At 37.5% G+C, this 23,994-nt stretch overlaps 2 protein-coding genes across 4 annotated transcripts in view; both read right to left on the bottom strand.

Annotated features, from left to right (window-relative positions):
* Positions 1-5,261, bottom strand: part of LOC127859365 (uncharacterized) — a 107,667-nt gene extending 102,406 nt beyond the window's left edge. For 2 of the 3 annotated variants that reach the window (XM_052396727.1, XM_052396726.1), the window contains exons 1-2: positions 5,186-5,259; positions 2,359-2,452 (exon numbers count right to left, since the gene is read on the bottom strand). In XM_052396727.1, coding sequence (XP_052252687.1) covers positions 2,359-2,442 — 84 coding nt within the window. In that variant the 5' untranslated portion in view covers positions 2,443-2,452; positions 5,186-5,259. Of the gene's footprint in view, positions 1-2,358; positions 2,453-5,185 lie in introns of all 3 variants that reach the window. The other variant, XR_008039331.1, reaches the window with a different exon arrangement.
* LOC127859364 (uncharacterized) overlaps positions 1-23,994 on the bottom strand; it is a 119,614-nt gene that overhangs the window by 12,495 nt on the left and 83,125 nt on the right. The gene's annotated exons all lie outside the window — the stretch shown is intronic.

Consider the following 23,994-nt stretch of genomic DNA (forward strand, 5'->3'; position numbering starts at 1 on the left):
ACACTTTGCCTCTGGCCTTGAAATAAAATACATGTTAATCAATACATAAAGATGAAATTAGCAAGTGTCCATTAATGTAATACTTTAATCTATTAAGTATATACACATTTTTTACTTTTACTTTTTTTCTAATTTGAAACACGTGTTGCATACGAATCTTCGATTACTACTTCTATTGCTATACACACCCTAAAAGTATGTGTTTATGACTTGCTATGTATGTTACACAAATTTTGCATGAATGTCATATGAATGTATACATTACTATATGGCAAAAATAAAACGTCTGCACACAAAAAACACTTTCAAAACAAGTCCTGTTAATCATTAAGTATACGATACATCACAATGTATGTGTTACTGCAGTTTGTTTCACTTTTGAGCACCAATCGAGAAAATAGTTATACCGAGTTGAATTTCGTACATTTCGATGGATCTTGTTATACCGAGTTGAATTTCGTACACTTCGATGGATCTTGTTATACTGAGTTGAATTTCGTACATTTCGATGGATCTTGTTATACCGAGTTGAATTTCGTACATTTCGATGGATCTTGTTATACCGAGTTTAATTTCGTACATTTCGATGGATCTTGTTAAGAGTAACCATTGAAGTCACTAACGTTAATATTGAAATAACAAACGCGACCATCTAAAAATGATAACTAGCATTTACATGTTTTGAAAGACAAATAATTGTTTTAGCTTGTTAATTGGCAACATCAATTTTAATATTGTAATAGTGATTTGCCATGTCTTCGACTTGCGCCAGTACATTTTACTTGCTCCATTTACATGTTCTTTCAATTGTATTAGTACAAATTGACACTTAAACGTTTAAACCAACAAAATAAAGGTTAAAATATCCGAACGTAAAATTCGGTTATATCTAATAATATATATATCTACGTTCAATAGTATATTTTGCAAAATCAACCTATGCAAATTCATATTTAAAACAAAAATTAAGAAGTAAAAGTTTGAAAAACACAATCGCTATTTTTTTTTGTCATTAAATTCATTGTTAAATATTAACATCGATTTATTTTGATCGATAACAAACGAAAGTTGAGTACGATAGGTCTCAGTAGCTTAGCGCTCAAAATCATAGAATATTCCTGAGACATACTGTTGTACAAAATGCTGTGTCTGGGAACGCTTTCAGCCTCTGATTTACCTGAGAGTGACGACTGTACGGACTGATGGGTCTAGGAACGCTTCCAGTCTCTGATTTACCTGAGAGTGACGACTGTACAGACTGATGGGTCTAGGAACGCTTCCAGTCTCTGATTTACCTGAGAGTGACGACTGTACAGACTGCTGTGTATGAGAACGCTTCCAGTCTCTGATTAACCTGAGAGTGACGACTGTACGGACTGATGGGTCTAGGAACGCTTCCAGTCTCTGATTTACCTGAGAGTGTCGACTGTACAGACTGATGGGTCTGGGAACACTTTCAGTCTCTGATTTACCTGAGAGTGACGACTGTACGGACTGATGTGTCTAGGAACGCTTCTAGTCTCTGATTTACCTGAGAGTGACGACTGTACGGACTAATGTGTCTGGGAACGCTTCCAGTCTCTGATTTACCTGAGAGTGACGACTGTACGGGCTGATGTGTCTGGGAACGCTTCCAGTCTCTGATTTACCTGAGAGTGACGACTGTACGGACTGATGGGTCTGGGGACACTTCCAGTCTCTGATTTACCTGAGAGTGACGACTGTACAGACTGATGTGTCTAAGAACACTTCCTGTCTCTGATTTATCTGAGAGTGACGACTGTACGGACTGATGTGTATGGGAACGCTTCCAGTCTCTGATTTACCTGAGAGTGACGACTGTACGGACTGATGTGTCTGGGAACGCTTCCAGTCTCTGATTTACCTGAGAGTGACGACTGTACAGACTGATGTGTCTAGGAACGCTTCCAGTCTCTGATTTACCTGAGAGTGACGACTGTACGGACTGATGTGTCTAGGAACGCTTCCAGTCTCTGATTAACCTGAGAGTGACGACTGTACAGACTGATGGGTCTGGGAACGCTTCCAGTCTTTTATTTACCTGAGAGTGACGACTGTACAGACTGATGGGTCTGGGAACACTTTCAGTCTCTGATCTACCTGAGAGTGACGACTGTACGGACTGATGGGTCTGGGAACACTTTCAGTCTCTGATTTACCCTGAGAGTGAAGACTGTACAGAATGCTGTGTGTGGGAACGCTTTCAGTCTCTGATCTACCTGAGAGTGACGACTGTACGGACTGATGGGTCTGAGAACACTTTCAGTCTCTGATTTACCCGAGAGTGACGACTGTACAGAATGCTGTGTATGGGAACGCTTCCAGTCTATGACCTACCTGAGAGTGACGACTGTACAGACTGATGGGTCTAGGAACGCTTCCAGTCTCTGTATCCGTACACCCAAAGCCGCCTTCTGCCATTTTTAAACAGCTGGAACTCAATGAAAGATTCCATTACAAAAAAATAAACGATTAAATAAAAGAAGGCATTATAACAAGTAATAATATATTTTCAAATTTATTTAAGATTGATTGTATGTGATTTATTCGCATAAAACGTTTCAAAACATTAAAATCGATTTATAACTGATTTGGCAAAACAAAGCGTGGATTCCTCGTGATACTATGGCTCGAAAGGCTAGAACTTGCACACGCATATTGAATTACAACAATCAATCGTTCGATAATGCACAAGGAAGAACATGGCTTTTACTCAGCACAAATACGTTAAATAAAATATCCGCCTAAAAAACATAAATATGTTATACTATTTTGATAAGATTAAATGTCTGAGTAAGACAAATCTAAACTGATTTGTCAAAACCAAGCGTGGACTCCTCATGATACTGTTGTTCGCAATTTAAAAAGGATAGAACTTGGATACGCATATTGATGTACAATAATCAACTATTCGATAAAGTACTATGAAAAACATGACTTATACATAACAAAACTAACATATCCGCCTCGAATAAATAAATATGTTTATAAATTATAAGCAAAGTTCACATACAGTTTGAAAGAGGGTAGGTGTTAGCAATATTCAAATGTCTTGCACTTTCGAATTCAATATCCTTTCCGGACCATTTGACCAAAGTTATATATTACTAATGTGTTAACACGTACATTTTTAATTATAACTTACTGTTTACTGAAACGACTATTTTAATATGATACCATGTCACACTAGCCTCAAACGACTGTCACAAACAAACAGGATTAAGGGTAAGGTTGTATAGACAAATTCATGTACTTTCGATTTCAATATCCATTCGACCAAAGAAATAAATAATTAATGCGTTAACACGCACATTTTCAATTATATCTTACTGTCTACTGCAGCGACGATATTAATATGATTCAATGTCATTATAACCTCAAACAAATGTCACAAACAAACACAATTTATGATTAGCTAGGTTGCATAGAAAATCCATGCATTTTTTATTTAAATATCCATTCGACACAAATTATAAAAAAATATGTGTTAACAAGTAAATTTGCAATGATAATTTACTGTCGACGGTAACGACAATTGTACGATGATAACAATTGACAATAACATCAAACAAATGTCACAAACGCACACATTTTTACGGTACGGTTGTATAGGTTGTATATATATAATATAAGTGAATTTTTTGTTTCCATAATGTCAAGATACAGTCTAATGCACGTGAAGAAACGGCACTATCATAATTAAATTTACTATGTACAAATATACATACTTCTTCTGCAGGGAGTGACACATAAATAAAATAAGATTGCATTGATAATAAGTATTGATAACCCACATTATGAAATGCAATATAACATTAACCATAACATGTGTCTAAAAGGTCCGAATGATTTTTTTCTCTCGTGTTAGTGCAGTGGAGTGAAACACACCATGTACTTATATTGGTCAATTGATCGGATACCATGGTATTGGAACCCTCAAAGATTTTTCCAGACCACACCTGATGACCTGGGAACGAGACCTACTGAATACCACAAGAAAAGATTTAACAGACTTCCCGAAAAAACTTTTTAAGCCGGTTAAGGTTTGGAACAATTGTTATTCTTGTATATTCAAGTTAATGTAATACATATACATTCAAATACTTTAAACGAGTATATATTATTTTAACAATGTAATTCATGGGTCATCATATGTATGTTTATTGCAGGATCATTTAAAATAATGGATAAATAATACACCAGCATTGGAAATATTGGATATCTGAAATTAACCTATTAAGTTAATGAATTAAAGAGACGTTATTTTATATTAGAAAGCTATGTTTTGAGTGTTACAGAATCGATGCTATCGTATCATTACAAAACATTGACAAAATAACATCACATGGTTAACATTTTGCTGTTATTTTACCTTGTAACCACAAATATTCAATCATTGTCATGTAACTAACTCATTAACGTCAATGCTTTTTAATGTATTGTTGTTTAATATAAATATATAATTTCACGAGTTAGCTAAGTCGGGATGTCGAGATAGCTTACATTCCCTCCTCTTTTGTTTAATGCACCCTTCTTTTTTAATTGCAATCCTCTTTTATTTAGTTTTGAACTCCTCTTTTTGTATATCGTGGCCTCGACTTAGTAACTCGAGACCACGACATAGCAAACTCGTGGCAACGAGATTAAAAGTATTCACCATAGGAGTGCAATTTATAAAGAGGAGTGAATGTCTTCTCTATGCCACCGTATGTTTCAGAGTCATAATTGTTATTCCACGTGTTTGACTTTAATGCAGTTATTCTAATTGTAACTATTACAATTTTTTTAGAATTTTCATTTTGCTTAACTGTAAATAAGTTCCTTTAACATATTTAAAATTATGATTATATAGACCTGTATTGACAAAACTGTTAATACAGTTTGTCGTAGACTAAGACTATCGAAGACCTTGAATAAGTCATAAGAAAAACACTCAACAGTCAACAGTGAAAAATTGTTATTATATTAAATTTAACACTATATCAACTTAAAATGCGGCATATTTTGACAAACGTTATTCTGCCATTACTGTACACGAATAAACTTTTCTTAATGTACATATGTCCCACAACTTTCCATTAGTTAGACAAGAATGTTTACACCAGTGTGTGAAATTGTTATCAAACTACGTATTACAACAATAAAAAAATAATTTAAAACTTACCACGCAGCTCAAACACGCTCAAAGTGCCAGTCACACGACGCCTTGAAATATTACTGCGTAATAAGCATAACACCCGACGCAAGAATGTTATAAAAAAGAAAGTTACGATGATATATTAAAAATAAAAATATGCGTAATGTTTATATTTAAATAGCACGTCAACCAAAATCAATATTGATTTCTTATGGTTCTTGTCTTATCAGGCAAATGTATTAGCTACACTTGTTTACTGGTATCAGTAGCGGCTAAAAATAAATATATCTAACCCATAGCAGTCTGAAAAAGTTATCATCCTCAAAAAATGTATTATCTCTATTTTTGGAAAATTGTTCATGGATTGAAGTCATTTTGTTTGTAATATGAGTGTATTGGCATGATGAGGTATCGTGTCTTCAAAGCAAAAACTTTCACTGATATTGTGACATATTTCCAATACCAAAACTTCAACATTTAAAGGTACATGGTCATTTACGGTGGTATGAAGGTGACATCCTAAACACAGCTTTATTTGAGTGCGCTCGTGAAAGTCGTTACGTGCGCCAGTGGATTCACTGAAAAAACAGTACTGTAAATATTTAATCTAATAATCGTCTTACCAATCAAAATACAAAATCCCATAAAATAAACAACACTAATTTTGGCAATTTACAAGCAATTGTAGAGATGCAGACTGAGTTATCGTCGTGTAAAGGTCGGATCTAGGGCAGTCGTGTCATACGGTCGAATGATATTATTCTGCTTTTAAACATTTAAATTATTCGATGTAACTTTTATTAGCCAATAAATTTTCAATAATGTACGGTTGCACAGATAATTTGCTTTTTTATTGAGTTAGCTTTCACCACTCCAATAGATTTTAACAACTTTGAATGTAATGCGTGTCCACCTAGAGCCATTCCTGTGAAAATTCCTTAATTCTATCAACGAGTCCTGGAGGAAAAAATGCTAGACGAAACAGTTAATGCACGAACGCACGTGTTGACGGACTTAAGGACATGACGGTTTCCTAAAATCTCACCATAGCACTATGCGCTCAGGTGACCAGAGAATGTAAATATTTAGACATCTTCACAAACAGCTTCGTTGCATAGTATTTATTATTAGAATGCACATTTGAAAATAAAACTTAACAAGTGTTCCGTGGTCAGAGACATATGCCCATCCTAACAGGGCTTTGCACTAGTGACCCCAATTTGTAAATACTGTCCAAGGCCAATGCGCATGTGAAGTATCAAGCAAATCGATTGATTCGTTGACGAGTTATTGATCAGAAACGCTTTTTCCAATTATTGTGCTAGTGACCATAACCTTTGACCTAGTGACTCCAATTTCAATAGTGTCATCTACTGTTCAAGACCAATGCACATGTAAAGTATCAAGCCAATCGGTAATCAGTTGACGAATTATTGATGGGAAACGATTCCACTCTTAATATGTAACAGTGACCTTGACCCCAATGCCAATTGGGGTCATCTACGTCCTAGGCCGATTCACATGGGAAGTATCAAGCCAATTGGTAAATCAGTTGACGAGTTATTGATGAGAAACGATTTAACACTAAGTGTGTAATAGTGACGTAATAACCCCAATTTCAATAGGGGTAATCTACTGCCAAACGCAAATGCACATGGGAAATATCAAGCCAATTGGTGAATCAGTTGACGAGTTATTGATCGGAAAGGATTGTACTATTATTGTGTAACAGTAAACTTGACCTAGTAACCTCAATTTCAATAGTGGTAATCTACTATATAAGGCCAATGCACATGTGAAGTATCAAGCCAATTGGTCAAATCGTTGACGAGTAATTGATCGGCAACGATTTTCACACTTAGTGTGATGTTTACCTTGACCTTTGACCTATTGTTCCCAATTATAATAGGAGTCATCTACTGTCCAAGGCTTATGCACATGTGAAATATCAAGCCAATCGGTCAAATCGTTGACGAGTAATTGATCGGAAATATTTTCACACTTATGGTGATAGTGACCTTGACCTTTGACCTAGTGACCCCTATTTTAAAAGGGTTCATCTACCGTCCTGGGCCAATGCACATGAGAATAATCAAGCCAATCGGTCAATTCGTTGACGAGTTATTGATCGGAAACGATTTTTACACTAAGTGTGATAGTGATAGTGACCTTTGACCTAGTGACCCCAATTTCAATAGGGGTTACCCACTGTCAAAGCCCAATGCGCATATGAAGTATAAGCCAATCGGTCAATTCTTTGACGAATTATTGATCGGAAACGATTTTCACACTAAGTGTGATATTGATCTTGACCTTTGACCTATTGACCACAATTTAAATAGGGGTTATCTACTGTCCAAGACCAATGCACAAGTGAAGTATCAAGCCAATCGGTTGATTCGTTGACGAGCTATTGATCGGGAACGATTTTCACACTAAGTGTGAAAGTACCTAGACCTTTTACCTAGTGACCCCAATTTCAACAGGGGTCATTTACTGCCTTAAGCCAATGCATATATCATCGTGATTCATAGCAAAAATAACCTAGCGTAGTAAATGTTTAGTACAAGTTATGAGCCAAAACTTGGATTTAAAAAAAGTCTTAATACGAAAATCTGGTAAATGTTATGTTGATGATACTTAATGTCTATATCTCAGAACACATTGAGATCATGTTTTGCATGAAATAAAATACCACCGGATATAATAAAGAATTCTATCCTGGTTATGTTTATGTAGTTTTAGATATCATGTTTACATTGTGTAGTGGTAACATGCTTGCATTTATTGTCTACACATGTATTGTCACTTTACACACACGCATTAAAACCCTTGTAATTGAGTTGCTTTGAGCAAATATAAACATTTATATATGCCACATTATTTTGAAAATAAGAACTACTATGTTTTTATATTTCTGTGAAATGTATTGCAATGATTTACATTATTTACTGTTTACATAGCAAATAGAGCAATACTTGTTTAATGTAATGAGCTATTGTATTTATACGATACACTACTTTCACATGTGTATACGTTTATTTCTAGTCGTTGTTATGCCCACAATTTCCGAGCGGGGATACGTATTGACTTTTCGCTCGTCCTTCCGTCTGTCTTTCCTTTCATTTGTCATATGTTTATGTCGAAGGTAAATTAAAAAGTATTGTTGCTAAAGGGGTGAAACTAAATACAGAGATCCTAACAACGAGACATCCTAACCGCTCGTGGGTATTTTTGTTAATTATATATTTGTATAATGATTTCAATGAAAGATGGCATTTGAATACCTCTTTTTTCTCATTACAGTGTACCAAAACTAAGACAATTGTACGATCTAAATATTGTGTTCTACACAATGCCTTTTTTTATTTGTACAAAAAGCTCGTGTATGTTTAGATATAACGTTAATAGTGAAGAACTTTAGATAAAACGTCTTGCTTACCACTACAATCGCACATACGACATTTTAATACTATCATACGCAATATGACAATTGTAACCGATTACTCAAAGTGATTATGCGCTAAACCAGTCGTGATACATCGGCTTTCTCCGGAATCAACAGTACGATGAACAATTCGTCTGCTGGTCCATATTCGCGCTACAGTAAATTACAGCATACACAAGTTTCAAAAGTGACACACAAATTACAATGCGGCGAAAAGTCAGATAATTGCAGTAGCTCGTTGAAAGTACGTCTAGGTACGTGGTCTAACTGTATTCCATTAAACAAGCTACCAATACAAGGAATACACAAGTATTACCTGTTAAATCAACTCCACTATGTTCAAAGATATCGCAGCCGTTCAGTAACACGTAGTCGGACGGATGACGGTGTTAACACAGATTAAGGGGGCAGGGGATATATTTTTGACCAAATTTCGAGTTCCGAAAGCCCGCAAACAGTCAAATCCATTTCATCAAAACAAAAAGTGACACAAGAAAGTCTTTTTGTGTCAGTGTCATAACATAGGCAACATACATTGAAAATACAGTCAAACACAAGGCTGGTTTCATCACTTGTGAAACTATGGCCCTTGATCTTTCCCCCCACCCACCTCATTTTTAATGAAAACTTAAGAAATTTGACCCATTTCATGGCATGCACAGTACATTCAAACAGAATGCAATCCTAGTTTGGGCTACATTACTCATTAAAATATCCCTGTGCTGTGTTTATTCACATAGAAAAGTGTCTCCCATACGTTTAGATTTTTCACAATTTACCTCCAAAGTTCTGTTCTGTTTCTGCAGCGTGAAATATTGACTTCCGCCAAAAGTGAAAACCTCCTTTTTGAAGATTTAAAATTTACTTGCTAGGGAGCGGTCACGAGTTTCAATGTTTTTTTTCCAAAATTTTGAGACATTCTTTCTCAAACCTAACACAAGAAATACATCTTATAAATACCCAATTGATTTTTAAAGAACATAGGTTACCCCTACCCTAAAGATATGTAATTTTCATGGACCCCCCTTTCACTGATATATCCCCTGCCACCTTAAGTTTTTTAATATATGCATGATAACACAAAAAGCTTTTGATATATTGAAATATAATGTTTAATGAATTAAATGCAACATTTCTTAACTGTATACTGTGTTTTGTTTGTATTTTACAGTAATTCCAAAATTTCACACAATTCAAGGGAAACAACCAGAACAGAAATAATCCAACAAATAGTGTTCCTATTCACAACATTTGACTCTATTTATTAGAGAAGCACAAGTTATTGGTCAAATGTTTAAAATGATAATTGACTATATCAATCAGTCTTACAGAGGTATTTTCCCCTATGAATACATAGTACATGCACCAAATATTGACATTCATGGTCAATGCCGAGAGAAAGTACAGTCTCAAAAGTTATTTGAACCTATAATTGTGCACAGATTAGAAAAAGACACTGGATAAAATACCCATACTCCATCTGGAGTAGCACATACTTAGATTCATAGATCATGACCAAACATAGTCCCAAAGCTACTGGCCCTTCAGTGTTTTAAAGCCAAAATGCAGCTTTATTGAATTCTGTTTTCACTGTACACAAGGGAGCTAAATCCTATGTCCATATACAAGTTTGACTCCTCTGTATTTGCATGTGTACTAATTGGTACAATAAAACAAACACTATCTGGACACCTGACTCTGCTGCACTCATTATGTAGATAAAAAAGACCAGAATTTGCTAAAACAATGAAGTGGCCCTATTGTTTACAAGTCTATAGTGTTGAGCAGATGTATCTTTTAAAACACCTTGGATAAAATACCATTCAAAATGAGATCACTTCATAAAAATCACAGCACAGTTATAAAAACTATCGCGCTAGGAAAAACAAAGGTGCACTTTTCAAAAAAGGAGTATTTCCAAACTATAACAGCAGTCATGTGCGCTGTGTAGAGAAACAAGATCAAGATTCCATTCCGTTGAATTTAGACCCTGACCTGGAAAGTGTCGTGCGATTGGGTGATTCTGTGGCTAACGATGTCTCGAATGCGTGTAACCGTTCTCGAGATCCACTCGTTCTCCCTTTTAAACTGCGACCACGTCAAACAGTACCACAGCCTGAGAAACAAAGTGCAAATATATCTGACAATGAGAACATCATTGTAAACATAAGTCAGTTTGGAAACATTTTCAAGTGCATAGGGAATCACAGCTGTGATCAACCTAGCCTGGATTACAATATCACAGACAGAAAAGGACTATGTGTGGATATTAAGGTGTTATGCCACAACTGTGACTTTTGCTCAGATGAAATTCCATTATACACCAGCATCCCACAGAAGCATGGCAAGCCACTAGGAGTCCTGAATGTCAGCTTGCTTCTTCCAGTGCTGTGCTCAAAATTGGGCATATCAGACATATAGTTACTGCTGGCCTGCCTTAATATACAGGCTCCAGACAAGAGGGGCATGAAGAGGAAGCTGAACACTGTTGCTGACCAAGTGGAAGACATGGGACGTCAGCAACTAGTGAAAAATCAGGAATATGTGAGGCGTATTTCAAACCTTGCTGGGTGTTCCGATGAAACAGATGTGGAGTTTGATGTCGCGTATACAAGCAGACCACAAGCTGGATGTGACACCGCAACTCAAGTTTTCGCACCTGTAATTGAGAAAACAACATCTAAACACCTGCCTGTAGATCTTCACATTGGAAATAAATTTTGCAGCAAACCCAACTGTAATCATTTAGACAGATCTTGCAAAAAGAATTATTGTGACGAAACATCAATTAATCAGGCAGAGGCAATATTTCTTAAAAAAATCTTTGAAAAATATCAAAAATCAAAATATTCTAAAAGTTAAGTCTGTGACCACTGATGGTAGTGCTTCACTTGCCAAAGCTATGAGGGAGCACAATGCCAAGGTACAGGAGAAAGTCCAACATTTCAAGTGCTTTATTCATAATATGCGAAATCTACACAAGCACTTGCGTTCCGCATGCATAAAGCAGCCAAAGGGAATGGATAGGCTCCTGTACTGCAAGAAATTAGCTACAGCTATCCGCACCAGAGTACGGCTCGAACTTACCAGACTGAGGAAGCTTCTGCGTGGGGACGAGTTGTACCTTGCCCGGGCTCGAGAAGCAGTCACTAATGTTCTAGATTGTTTCTCGGGATCACACGATAGCTGCAAGCACAAATCTGTTGTCTGCACTGCACATCTGAAAGGACACAGTACAAGGTATTTGCCATATGGCAAGAATGTTGTGTTGTCAGCAGCAGACAAACAAAAATTGCAGAAGGTCTTGGACAAGTACTGTGGAGTACAACAGCTAAGGGACACTGTGCATCTACACAATACTAACAGATGTGAAAACATGCAAAGTAGGCTGTTTTCATATGCTCCCAAGAGCATGGTCTGGAAAAGATCATTTACAGCTCTATGCTACTCCGCAACACTCGGTGCAAGCGTGGGCCGTGGCTTATCCTTACTTCAACTTGCTGGGCGCTGTGGCATTAATATCGAGGCAAGCGATCCGATGTACAGATATGCTATGTTCACACAGAACATAGCACGGTACCACAGTGATCGCAAACAAAAACATGAATACAAGACATCTCGATATTTAAGCCACAGAAAAAGGGCGAATAGGGCTGTACTTTCCCAGTCATTGTACAAGGCTCCAAGTAAAGTTACAAAAGAACATGACTATGGAATCAATCTTGGAAATTAAAATATGTAAATAGAACCAAAACAATATAACAATTTAACTGTGTAGCAGCAATATTTGTAACATTAATTTTACAACAGTGACAGGTGTCCAAACTATTTATATTACCTCAAATCTTGCAACCTGAATAGCCATAATGACCATGACATAAACCTTCATGAGCACATATTTGTCTGTTGTTATTAATGTTTTGAGGCTCATAACTTAAGTGCTTGATGTTGACACACAGTTTATTATGACATAAATGCGACACATACATTTTTGATGACATTGCATGTTTAGTTTCAAGAAAATATAGTACGCGGTGAGCTTTAAGCCTTAGCCTTTTGCCACGGAAACTACACCGCAGAACACCATAGCCGTTCGGAGTGCATGCCCCCTTCCAGATGTGGCATTCATTTAATATTTGGTATTTATTATCAAATAAATGCTTCAATCTTAGTCTTTCTTCATCTGTTAGGTGTGCCATGAAGAAATATGTTGCCATGATGACTTTAAATAAGAAGAAACAATAATTTATGTTTGCGGAATGTTACAAACCACTATTTTGCATGGTTTTCTTATTTTAACAACTTTTTCTACAAAACTGCATACTTATCTTGCTTATTTTAGTATTCGAGCTCAGAAAATGTGCAAATGTAGATGCTAGTATAAAAATATGAGTTTAAACATTGTTTTCCAGTGCAAAACCAGCACACGTGAACTTTTCCTATAATAAGCAATGTTTTTTAACATTATTACCTCCCTTTGTTTTCCATAATCTAAACCATAGCGGTTAAAAGATATATGCTAAATTATGTTCGATTTGTTACCGCAACACATTTGTGGAATGTTTGTATCAAATTTTGTATGATAAACAGAATTTTAAAATTTTGCATTTTGCTATTAAGGGGGCAGGGGATATATTTTTGACCAAATTTCGAGTTCCGAAAGGCCGCAAACAGTCAAATCCATTTCATCAAAACAAAAAGTGACACAAGAAAGTCTTTTTGTGTCAGTGTCATAACATAGACAACATACATTGAAAATACAGTCAAACACAAGGCTGGTTTCTTCACTTGTGAAACTATGGCCCTTGATCTTTCCCCCCACCCACCTCATTTTTAATGAAAACTTAAGAAATTTGACCCATTTCATGGCATGCACAGTACATTCAAACAGAATGCAATCCTAGTTTTGGCTACATTACTCATTAATTTCATCCCTGTGCTGTGTTTATTCACATAGAAAAGTGTCTCCCATACGTTTAGATTTTTCATAATTTACCTCCAAAGTTCTGTTCTGTTTCTGCAGCTTGAAATATTGACTTCCGCCAAAAGTGAAAACCTCCTTTTTGAAGATTCAAAATTTACTTGCTAGGGAGCGGTCACGAGTTTCAATGTTTTTTTCCAAAATTTTGAGACATTCTTTCTCAAAACTCACACAAGAAATACATCTTATAAATACCCAATTGATTTTTAAAGACCATAGGTTACCCCTACCCTAAAGATATGTAATTTTCATGGACCCCCCTTTCACTGATATATCCCCTGCCACCATAGCTCAATAGTATCATAGCGCAAACAAGTTCAACATGCTATTTGCCGCTTGATTCAAGTGGTATATAGTGCGGTAGGGTTGATAAACTTTTGTATTAACCATCACATGGTAGTTATAATCATAATCGAGTTATGGACCCTGCTCCCTTTTATTAAATGCGATTTTGGAAAAAAAAGCATCCACGCCCTTGCATCAACTCATCTACACTGTCAGTTCTTATTGAACTTACCCGGTATTGCAGAGATCGTCACGCGATACTCTTTAAATTACTTAAGGTGATGCTTTGCTGGGGGGGGGGGGCGAGAGAGATGTTGCACCTTCAATTATCGCTCGAATGTTCATTATCGGCTCGGGTACTACTAACATGTACCCCGGGTACTCTTAAATATACTTACATGTTCATTATTATGAATGATTTGAGCATTATAAACATATACACAATCATGCAGTTACATGATAACAATAAATAATAACAAAGCAACCCATACTATAAAGGTCATCGACAAAGCTTATGGTAAACATGTGAACACATTTAGTTTAATCCACTTCTCGTGCCAGAAAAAACAACACGTTGACAGGTTGTCATTTTTGACAGTTCTACTTTCGCTTTCATTTTGTGATATCAAACTATTTACAATAATGTGGCTGAGAAAAATATCGTCATTGCTTATTGTATATATTGTCTGCACATTTCTTCAAACTACTTACATCATTACACGATTTTCTTCGTTAATTCAAACATTTCTGACAGGCTACCGCTTTGTTCACATATTTCGCTTACATTTTGACGCGCGTAGGTAGGACCGCATTACCGCTTCAGAAATGAGTATTCATACTATTGCCTTCGAGTTACTTATCTGATGTTTGACGGAAAGGGCCGAAAATATGCGATTGTGGGTCAAGTTTCCCACAGGTACTACTTCCCCGTAGCTAATCTGGTTCCCAGCTTCTATTGTAAACAAATAGAAGTATTGCGTCATTGAAATGATATCCGTTGCGATGGAAACTGTAAGTCAACCAATTTTTTAAAAAGGTGGTTCATCGGGAAATCGTTTATTCTTCGATCTATATATATATATATATATTTAATCCATGATAACGTCCAATTTTTTCTCTGATCATTTCTTCTTGTATGTTATAAAGCGTTTCTTTAGGTAAGCTTTTGCTCTGGGGTACTCGTACTGGTAGTCTATCATGAAAACAACTAACAACTATTATATTTACGTTACGTTGAAACGTGAGGTTCTTCTTAGAATTCTTGGCGCACTCGAACACAACCTTTCTGGTCAGCAGTCCAGCAAGAAGAGAGCGAGATTCAAGTGTTTCTCGAGATTCTCGTCCCGCGCAACGATCTTCGGGAACTCTTTTCTCGTGCCTCGACTAAGTTCCACCAATCATGCTTGCTGCGGCCAGTTTCCTCATCGCAAGCGACTGGTGCCCGGCACAACACTCCTTCCACTTTTCTCTTTTTGGGCCGCCACCCATCCTAGGAGCCATATGGTCGCACCCAAGGCAGAAGAGACAGACTCAAGCAGATCAAAAGACCCCTCTTGGTAGGCACAGGGTTGCCTTAACATGACGGGGTAATCAAGAACCACTGCATTCTAGCGGTTGGTAACCATCTATTGAAGCTATCCAAAGTTTCATCACGACAGTAAAACATATCATAAAAATACGGGTCGGCTTTAAGTCCGACAATTACAGGAAAATCTGGGCACTTAAAAAGTGCTGCGACCGTGGTCGTCAAGCACGGTCGCATAAAAATAAAAAGGAATTCCACCAATTACAAGTATGAATAGAAAATGCTAGTCGGCTTTCGTCCGACAATTAGAAATACACATGCACTAAGACCGTTTTTTTTCTAAAGGACAACTTTTATAACTTATATTTATATATATTTTATTTTTATTAATCTATCTGTAGTAACAGTATGTTTTTTCGGATTACATTATCTATATATTATAATATTTGCATCTGGTGCTTTCGAGTTTCTTTATGGTATGTATTGTATATTATTCATTATTATTGTGTTTTTTTTTTTCATAAACAAAGTTTCGTCTTAATATGGGGTATACTTCCAGTAATCCATCCCATAATGAGAATTATAATACATTGCATACTCTATTGCCAAACAGTTAAGTAAAAACCGAGAATGGTCTGGGAAAAAACTCATCCAGCCAATGGCAGCCATGTAAATATTAATTTATGCTGTACATGTAACAGTGGTCCTCAGACACAGTTACATAAAATCTGAAGAAAGCATTTTCCCATAGATTCACGGGAAATAATAGAACCCATCCCTGAGTGAGCAAAGCACTCTATATACAACATTATAAGAAACAAAGTGCGGATTGTACAAACAAATCTGGGACAACGCGTTACTCCCATGTATTAAACCCTCTTTTCACAGAACACTGTTCATATTAAGAATGTAAATTTTGGGGTAACACCGGAGATCATATACAGTTTGCATTAAAACATCCTAAGAGTAGTAAAGAGGATAACAAAAATCAAAAAACGATACTGCTGTTAGCATTAAGTGACTGCATATTTCAATTTTCCAACAATCTTAGGTTAGGAAGGAAGTCCAACAACTGCATATCCTCTGCCCACAATCTTGGGTTAGGAAAAAAGACCAAACAACCACATACCTTTTCGTTTTTTATCCTTAGGTTAATATATTTGTATTATTATTATTATTATTATTATTATTATTAGTTATCTATTTACTCGTACTATTATTCATTATCTACACTATTGAATCGTCTGATGCATTTATCTGTTAAACATTATAGATGTTGAACTCTATTAAGGGAGATAACTAAACTGACACACTGCGCCCAACAAAACACAAAAAATAAGCAAACACACCGCCTGGGGCAGCTTTTAATACTTTTAACATAACTGGATAAAAAATGAATCCAAAAACCTCTAGCAAAGATCACATTATCTTAATTTTTTCCGTGTAGTTTGATTGTACGCTGATTTCTATTTTATTTTTGCGGAGTATTGTTCAATTCAATTATTTTATATAATATCAACAATTAGTTGTGTGGGACAACGATTAATTCGTGGCGCTCTAGAAAGTTTGAAGACCGAGCTATTTCATACCACAAATGAGAGAGGAGACATGAGCAAGCGACCCGTCACTAAGGACACGGAAAACAAAAGCCATCAGCTTATGTCAAATGTCAAGGCTGTGGAAATTGGCACAGGACATCAAAGTTGAGCAAGGATCATAAATTATAGAAAGTGGAATAAATTGGTGGCCAAAAGGGCAGTGTTTTTTAGCACCGTAGTCACGGCAACTAGATCTTCAGGGACATTGAGGACCACAGGGCTGTCAAACCGGACATGTGGACATGTTAGACGTTAGTTGGTTAGACGAAGCCATTACCAGTACCAAGGTGAATGAACCATGGTCAACTTTCAGTTTGGAGTTGGTTGTTTTAAAGACTACATTTTCTTCCTATGATTGTATCGATCCAGATCTTACCACAAAGCGCTCCTACAAACGATGCATTAGCTCCTTAAGGGGAACAATTTCCCTCCCTTCAGTTAATGATGCATAAAAATCTGAAGCTTTATACATCAATATATCAAGCCATAGTCTTTAAATGCAATGACATTCGTTAATTATGATTAACAAATTGGCCTTCAGTTCCACTCTTGACACAAGCTTCATTGTACATTTACAATGGACTTAATTATTTATTCTTTTAAAATGATTTCAGTAAACTTAACACATTCTTTAGTAATTCTGTTTTAAAAGAAATGTTTCATTGATTGAATAATAAGATTTTTAGTGATGCTTTTCATCTGTACGCTGTGGATGGGGGCACATACTAATTACATGTGATTGAACATTCTAATATATACATTTATATTTTTTATCCGTACGACCATTGAAGTGTTTCTCTAGTTATGCTTTTGAATTTGGTGAACTGCCACCACCAAATCCATCAAACCCGTTCAGCCTAGTACAATAGAAGAAAAAGGAATGCAACAGTACAGCCATTATTGCAATTAACCCTGGACCTCAGAAACCACTAAATTCATGAACAAAACAATTTTATAAAGAATATATGAGAAAGATTCCTCTTATTGAGGCAAATTGAGCTGGGAAGTTAAACAATCACATGGCACCGTGGAACCACTGCTCAGCCGCCGCAAGACCACGAACGCTAACCACCGCATCAGACTCCATGGAGGCTATTCGACCAAAAGTCTTTTTTTCAGGAAAACACCCGGAGCCGAGGGGACAACAGTATAATCAAGCCGTTATACAATAATCGAACTGATGCTGTGAATTTGAAAGCTTTATTTTCTGTTATATGACTAATATTAGAGTTTTTATTTAAATCGTCCTGTACTTTGGTTTCTTAGGTTTAGACTCTCTTTCTCTGCACACAGTTCTTAAAAGACATAAGACCCATTATCACATAACACCTATCAATTATTAATTAATGTGAGTCGAAATAGCCCAAAGAAAGGTGATTCATCAGGCGTTAAGGGGAAATGACCGAAAAACCGCTGGAAATTCAGCATTATTGCGGCCAACACATCGTTTACATTTTTTCCTCTGTATCGTAGTGGATACCGAAATTGAAATGTCCGCCCTAAGGGATCATATCGATGCAGATATGGTTCCAACTGGGGACATTTCCATACCATGTCCTTGGCCAACAATGAGGAGAAAGCGCCCGTAGTGGCAGCTGTGACGGATGAGCAGTCGGGTCAACCGGAAGTGGTTCATGAAAATCAGCTAGGTTCGGTGTCCCAGTTCTGCATGAAGGTGCAGGTGGGAGATATCGCGGTTGACGCCGTGGTTGATTCGGCAGAAGAGGTCAGTATTATCTCTGATCGGATCTATGAGGCCATGAAGCAGCCACCTCCCAGGCTGCATGATGTCAAGCTGTTGATGACAAGAAGGGACGCCTCCATGCCGAGTTTTGTCGTAGGCCCAGTTGACTTAAAGATTGGTAACTGCTGGTATCGGGAGCATTTGCATGTAGCTCCGACAGATGTCGATATGCAACTTGGTTTCGACATTTTGATGAATACGGGCAGGGCCATCATTAATATGGTAGAGGCCACCATTATTTTTGATGGACCGGTGACTTAACGCATCGTTTACATTTTTTCTTCTGTACCGTAGTGGATACCGAAATATCCCGGTATGGCGAGGAGAGTAATGTTTTTACTTGAAGTTAAAAATATAGGTGGATTTGAGAGTATATGTGTTAGCCCGTGTATAATACTGAGCCTGTATATGTTATATTGTATTGCATTGTATATTGTATTGTATATGTTGGCCTGAGAGTGTGTCATAATACGTATTTTGGTTGATGGGTACCAAGATAGCAGGCTGATTATGTAGGATAAGTGGGTGGACGAGTCAAACAGTTTGACGTTGTTCTAAGTACCCTAAAACCCGTTGCATTAGGACTGCCTGAAAGTTGTTTGAAATGACTGTCGCGGAAGAAGACGTCTTTCCTTAGCGAAAAAAAAAGAATAAGGGGTTGACGGGTCAAAAAGACTAATGCCACTGTGCACGTGTCGAAAACGACGACGCTCCGTGCCACCGCGCACGTGCAGCCGACGAGCAGAGGAGTCAAGTCTTTGCAACCCTGAGAGGAACATGTTTGGTGGGTGTATTCAACATAGTTGTTTGGGAATTACCATATTAACTTTCCTGCCAAGAAAATGGATTAAGAAGTTAGGTAGTACACAGGTATATATATCATTAGGATAAATTTATTTTATTTATTATTTTTACTTTAATAGAGATCACACTTGTTGAGGCATATAAAATTACATTATGGTTTACATTATTGTTATATCAAATTATTCTCAACAACAATGACACTTTAACAGAGACAGAGTTCTACTGTGACGGTTGTTTTGTGACCAGTGTATAATTATGCACAGCAATCTGTTTAAAAAGCGCATCACCTATGACAAGGGTGACAGATGGTTTGTATTACAAAAGATAAAGGCCTATAACCAGCTCTTCACACTCCAAATCAACAATTTAACAGGGTTTTTAGAGATATTTGAAAAGGAAGCATAGGAAATAATTAATTGTTCGTAAATCGGCTTCCCATAAAATCGACGAAAATTGATGTCACAAGAGTGATAATGATTTTGCAGTAAGAGCTAGCTCATTAATGCGCCCGTTGCACTGAAGAAAACCCCATTTCTTTTGCTGGAAAAAGCTGCAGTTTGTAGTTGTTTGCTCAGATTGCAGAAGGTTAATGGAGGTCCTATGCAAGGAAGAACAGAGACTGTATTACTTCTGAATTTAGAGGGCGAACTCTATGTTCTGCTGCTGTATATAGCAGTGTAAATTGATGATGTATCGGTAACTAAAGTTCATGAAAAAGAAGGCGAATTTTTTGGCATTTGTATTTACAAAAATTATGGCTCATATGCATCATCAAATTAAAAGCAATCACAGTGACTATTAATTTCAATTTATTAGCCGTAATAGAGAAACTATGCCTTGAAACTGTTTTATTTTTCCAGTTTTTGTAAGCATACTTAATAAACAACAAATGTATAGGTTATATCATATTTAAAAAATGGCAACGTGTTAACAGATCGTTTCCAACCAATACAATGCAAGCAATGTCATCGAACCAACTTTGGTTGAAATGTTTGTCAGTAAGTTTGAGATGTTACATTATTTGAAAACCTCAAAATTATTACCTTGTTTATGTTTTGATCTTTATGTGTTTGTTATGCCATTTGTTTAAGGCTTTGGACCAAATACTTTTGACATATATGAATGGCCGGTGGCCAGGGGCGTAGCTGTGTTTATTATATATATTATTATCATCATCTACTTCAAGACCGGCGTCCAGCTTGGCTGGACTGAGAAGCCTATCATTAGGTCTGCCCATGGCGTGGTCACGTGGACTTTAAAAAACCCAAAGCCTCTAAAATTCGGCTACAAGGTTACGCTTGACAATACTAATAATAACAACAACAGTCTGAGAAATAAGTGCCCAAATTTAAAAACTGGCATGTCCCAAGAAAGCAAAGTGGACGAGACAAAGTTTGTTTTCCGTGCCCCGAGGGTTGGTTTTTACACAGTTAAAATCCATGCTAATAGCCTGGAGCCGTCTGATGCCAACACGAATCTTACTGAGATTGTTGAGTACCTGGTTGAGGTGAGGGAACCAGCGCCTGACGCAGCCCCACTTCCCCCCTGTAGTGACATGGTTTGGCGACAAGTCCAGGAAACTTTGTTTGAAAGCGGACACTAAGTCAGGTGTTGTAACGTCGTTTGAGCCCAGGGTGGAGTTGAAGTTTCAGAAGACGAGGTCGATGCGAGTCATGTGCAAGCTGCGACGTCATGGCGTGGACGACACTATCCTGCAGCGGTGCACCCATGTCAGCCACCATGATAGATCTCCATAGCAATGAACCTTCCGGAGCCCGGGGAATACGGCGTGAACATACTGGTGAGTCAGCCCAACAACAGGCGGCTGTATGCGCACGCATGCCAGTACCTCGTGATATATCTCTCGGATGATGAGAAGACGATGTTTGTGAGCGAGATCTCGAGAGGCCATAGCGCTGACGAGGCTGATGCAGCCATATTTGAGAGTGATGAGAAAGAGAAACTTGCAGCATGGAACATACCCGCAATTGAAACCTTAGACATTCAGGAGCCGAGAAGTCCACCCAAGGTGCCGACAGATTTTGAACTGCTGCCCATGATGAGCGAGGCCCCGAAGCCAACACCGTCCAACCTGGGTAGCATCGTATCGTTCTTCGACATCACCAACCGACTTGTAATATGCTGAAGAGGTGTCCCAGAGCCATCATGACAGTTTCCGGGACCTCATGTGGGACCTGATCTTCTCCAGACATGTCACCAATGAGCTTGCCAAGACCAGGCTGATATATCGCTGGCTGACCATCAAGAAGATAGAGGACATCAACTTCCTGTCTGTGAAGAAGGACAGTCCAGGGGAGATCCTTGTCTTGCTGATGACTGGACGTTCCTCACATGCTCATGTCTTCTATACCATGTGCTGTTTTGCTGGCCTTCACTGTAAAGTGATATCCGGCCTGACCAAGGGGACTAACTGCAATATAGAGCAGTCAATGACTCCAGAGGAGTATCAGCACTGGTGGAATGCTGTGTACGTGTACGGCAAGTGGTGTTTTGTGGACAAATACCTAGCCACAATCCCCCTTGTCAGCAAGACTGGGTCAGGGGAACTGAAGTACAGTTTTAACGAGAACTTCTTTCTCATAGATTCAAAGAAGCTCATTTTCACTCACTTCCCAGACGAACCTCAGTGGCAGCTACTTAATGATGTGGTCACACTGGATGAGTTCTGCTTCCAGCCAAAGATCACGCCGCATTTCCTGCAGTTTGGACTGCAAACAATGTCGCACAAGGTCGGGGTAATATACACCAAAGATGAGACAGAAATCCAACTTGGCTTCACATCGAAGCGTACCGGACTGAAGTTTGTTTTCAGTCTTATTGCCGATCAGAAGGTTGACGAGTTTAACGGGATTAAACTGAACGCGTTCGGTTGGTTGAGTGTCTTCCTCATTCAGCATTTGTTCGTGTCAGTCTTCCAAAAAAGGGCCTGTACGCTCTGCATATATTTGGGAAAGAGGACACACCCAGTGGCAAAAACATCTCATTCTCGCAGGTGTGTGAGTACGAATTGCACCAGGAAAAGAACCCCCAGAAAGTAGTGTGCCCCTATCCACCCTGTTCCTCCCTCTTTTCTCTTTTTCTTGTCCTAACCAGCTGCAGCTTTCCGTTTCCTTGACTTTTTTGGGCTATCGTCTTCTGTGAGTTCTTCATCAACAGTTGACTCCATTGTAGATTCAGTCTGGCTCTCCATTTCATCATCATCTTATACGTATGTGGGCGTGGCTGTGTTTATTAAATTATATTTAAATTTATTTTAATTATTCACTTTTGTTCTTCATTTTCTGTTCTATGAAATGCGAATTTGTTACAAAGTTAAATGTTGTTCATTCAACAGAATCATTTACTTGGCCAGCACCAGTCGTTGGGCAAAATAAAATAAGGTTAGAGGGTAGGTATCTATGAAGAAATCATGTTCACTGGTTGTGAGAAGTGTCTCCATAGTGACCATTTTAAATGCCAAATAGTGCATAGTGTACATAAGAAAATGTAAATAAAGGAAAAATGCAAAACACCGAAGAGTATACAGATTATGTCCAGTGACTTTAGCTTTTGGGGTTAACAACTGCCACACCCGGTGGTACAGTGTGAAGCCCTGTCACCATCAACCACAAGGAAAAAACAAATACTACAAAATGAAAGTAACAAGATACGCATCTATCAAGTGACTTCACACTTAAATGGAAACAGCACAAAGTTATGGCAACTGTCAAGTGACTGCGCACTTTAACAGAAACAACAAAAACATCCAGCGGTGTGATGTAAAGCACTATCACCACCGACCACAAGAAAAAATCCAAGTACTGAAAATAAAATCTAATAATTACGACCACCTTTTTTTCGGGAATAGATACTGGTTACAACAGGCATAATAGAAAATGGTAAGTTGCTTGTACGTCGAAAAGCAAAAGCAACTGTGGACATGCTAATTGCTACACCGATGCATTTTTCAGATTTAGAGGAAAATGTTAGTTTTCCTTGAGTTATGGCATTACATATGCAAAAAGTGCAATTTGCGTTTTGGACGTCGACCTGCGAAAATGGAAGATGTTAGTCTCCCTTGAGTAATAAATACAATAACACAGGAAATATGACAGCTCAAGAGACTAGTTTTCTGAAACTAGAGGGAGAATTCTATGTCAACAACTTTAACAACAAAACTGATTATTACTAAATTATTATGATTATTCTAATTCTTCCTTTATGATTTTGAACGTCTATTTGATATGATTATACATTAAGTTAAACATGTCACTTAATGCTAACTTCCGTGTGTATTTCTCGAAAATTCTATAATTTGATCAGATAAAACTGATGCTAATTTACATGTTATATTTTATCTTATGGTATATGGATATGGCCAAAGAAAATTGGGACGCTAAAATTGATCACTTTACCCGTTAAAACGGAAGTACATAATTGATCCTATCGGA

This window comes from Dreissena polymorpha, chromosome 15 (genome assembly GCF_020536995.1).
Source record: "Dreissena polymorpha isolate Duluth1 chromosome 15, UMN_Dpol_1.0, whole genome shotgun sequence".
Classification (NCBI taxonomy): domain Eukaryota; kingdom Metazoa; phylum Mollusca; class Bivalvia; order Myida; family Dreissenidae; genus Dreissena; species Dreissena polymorpha.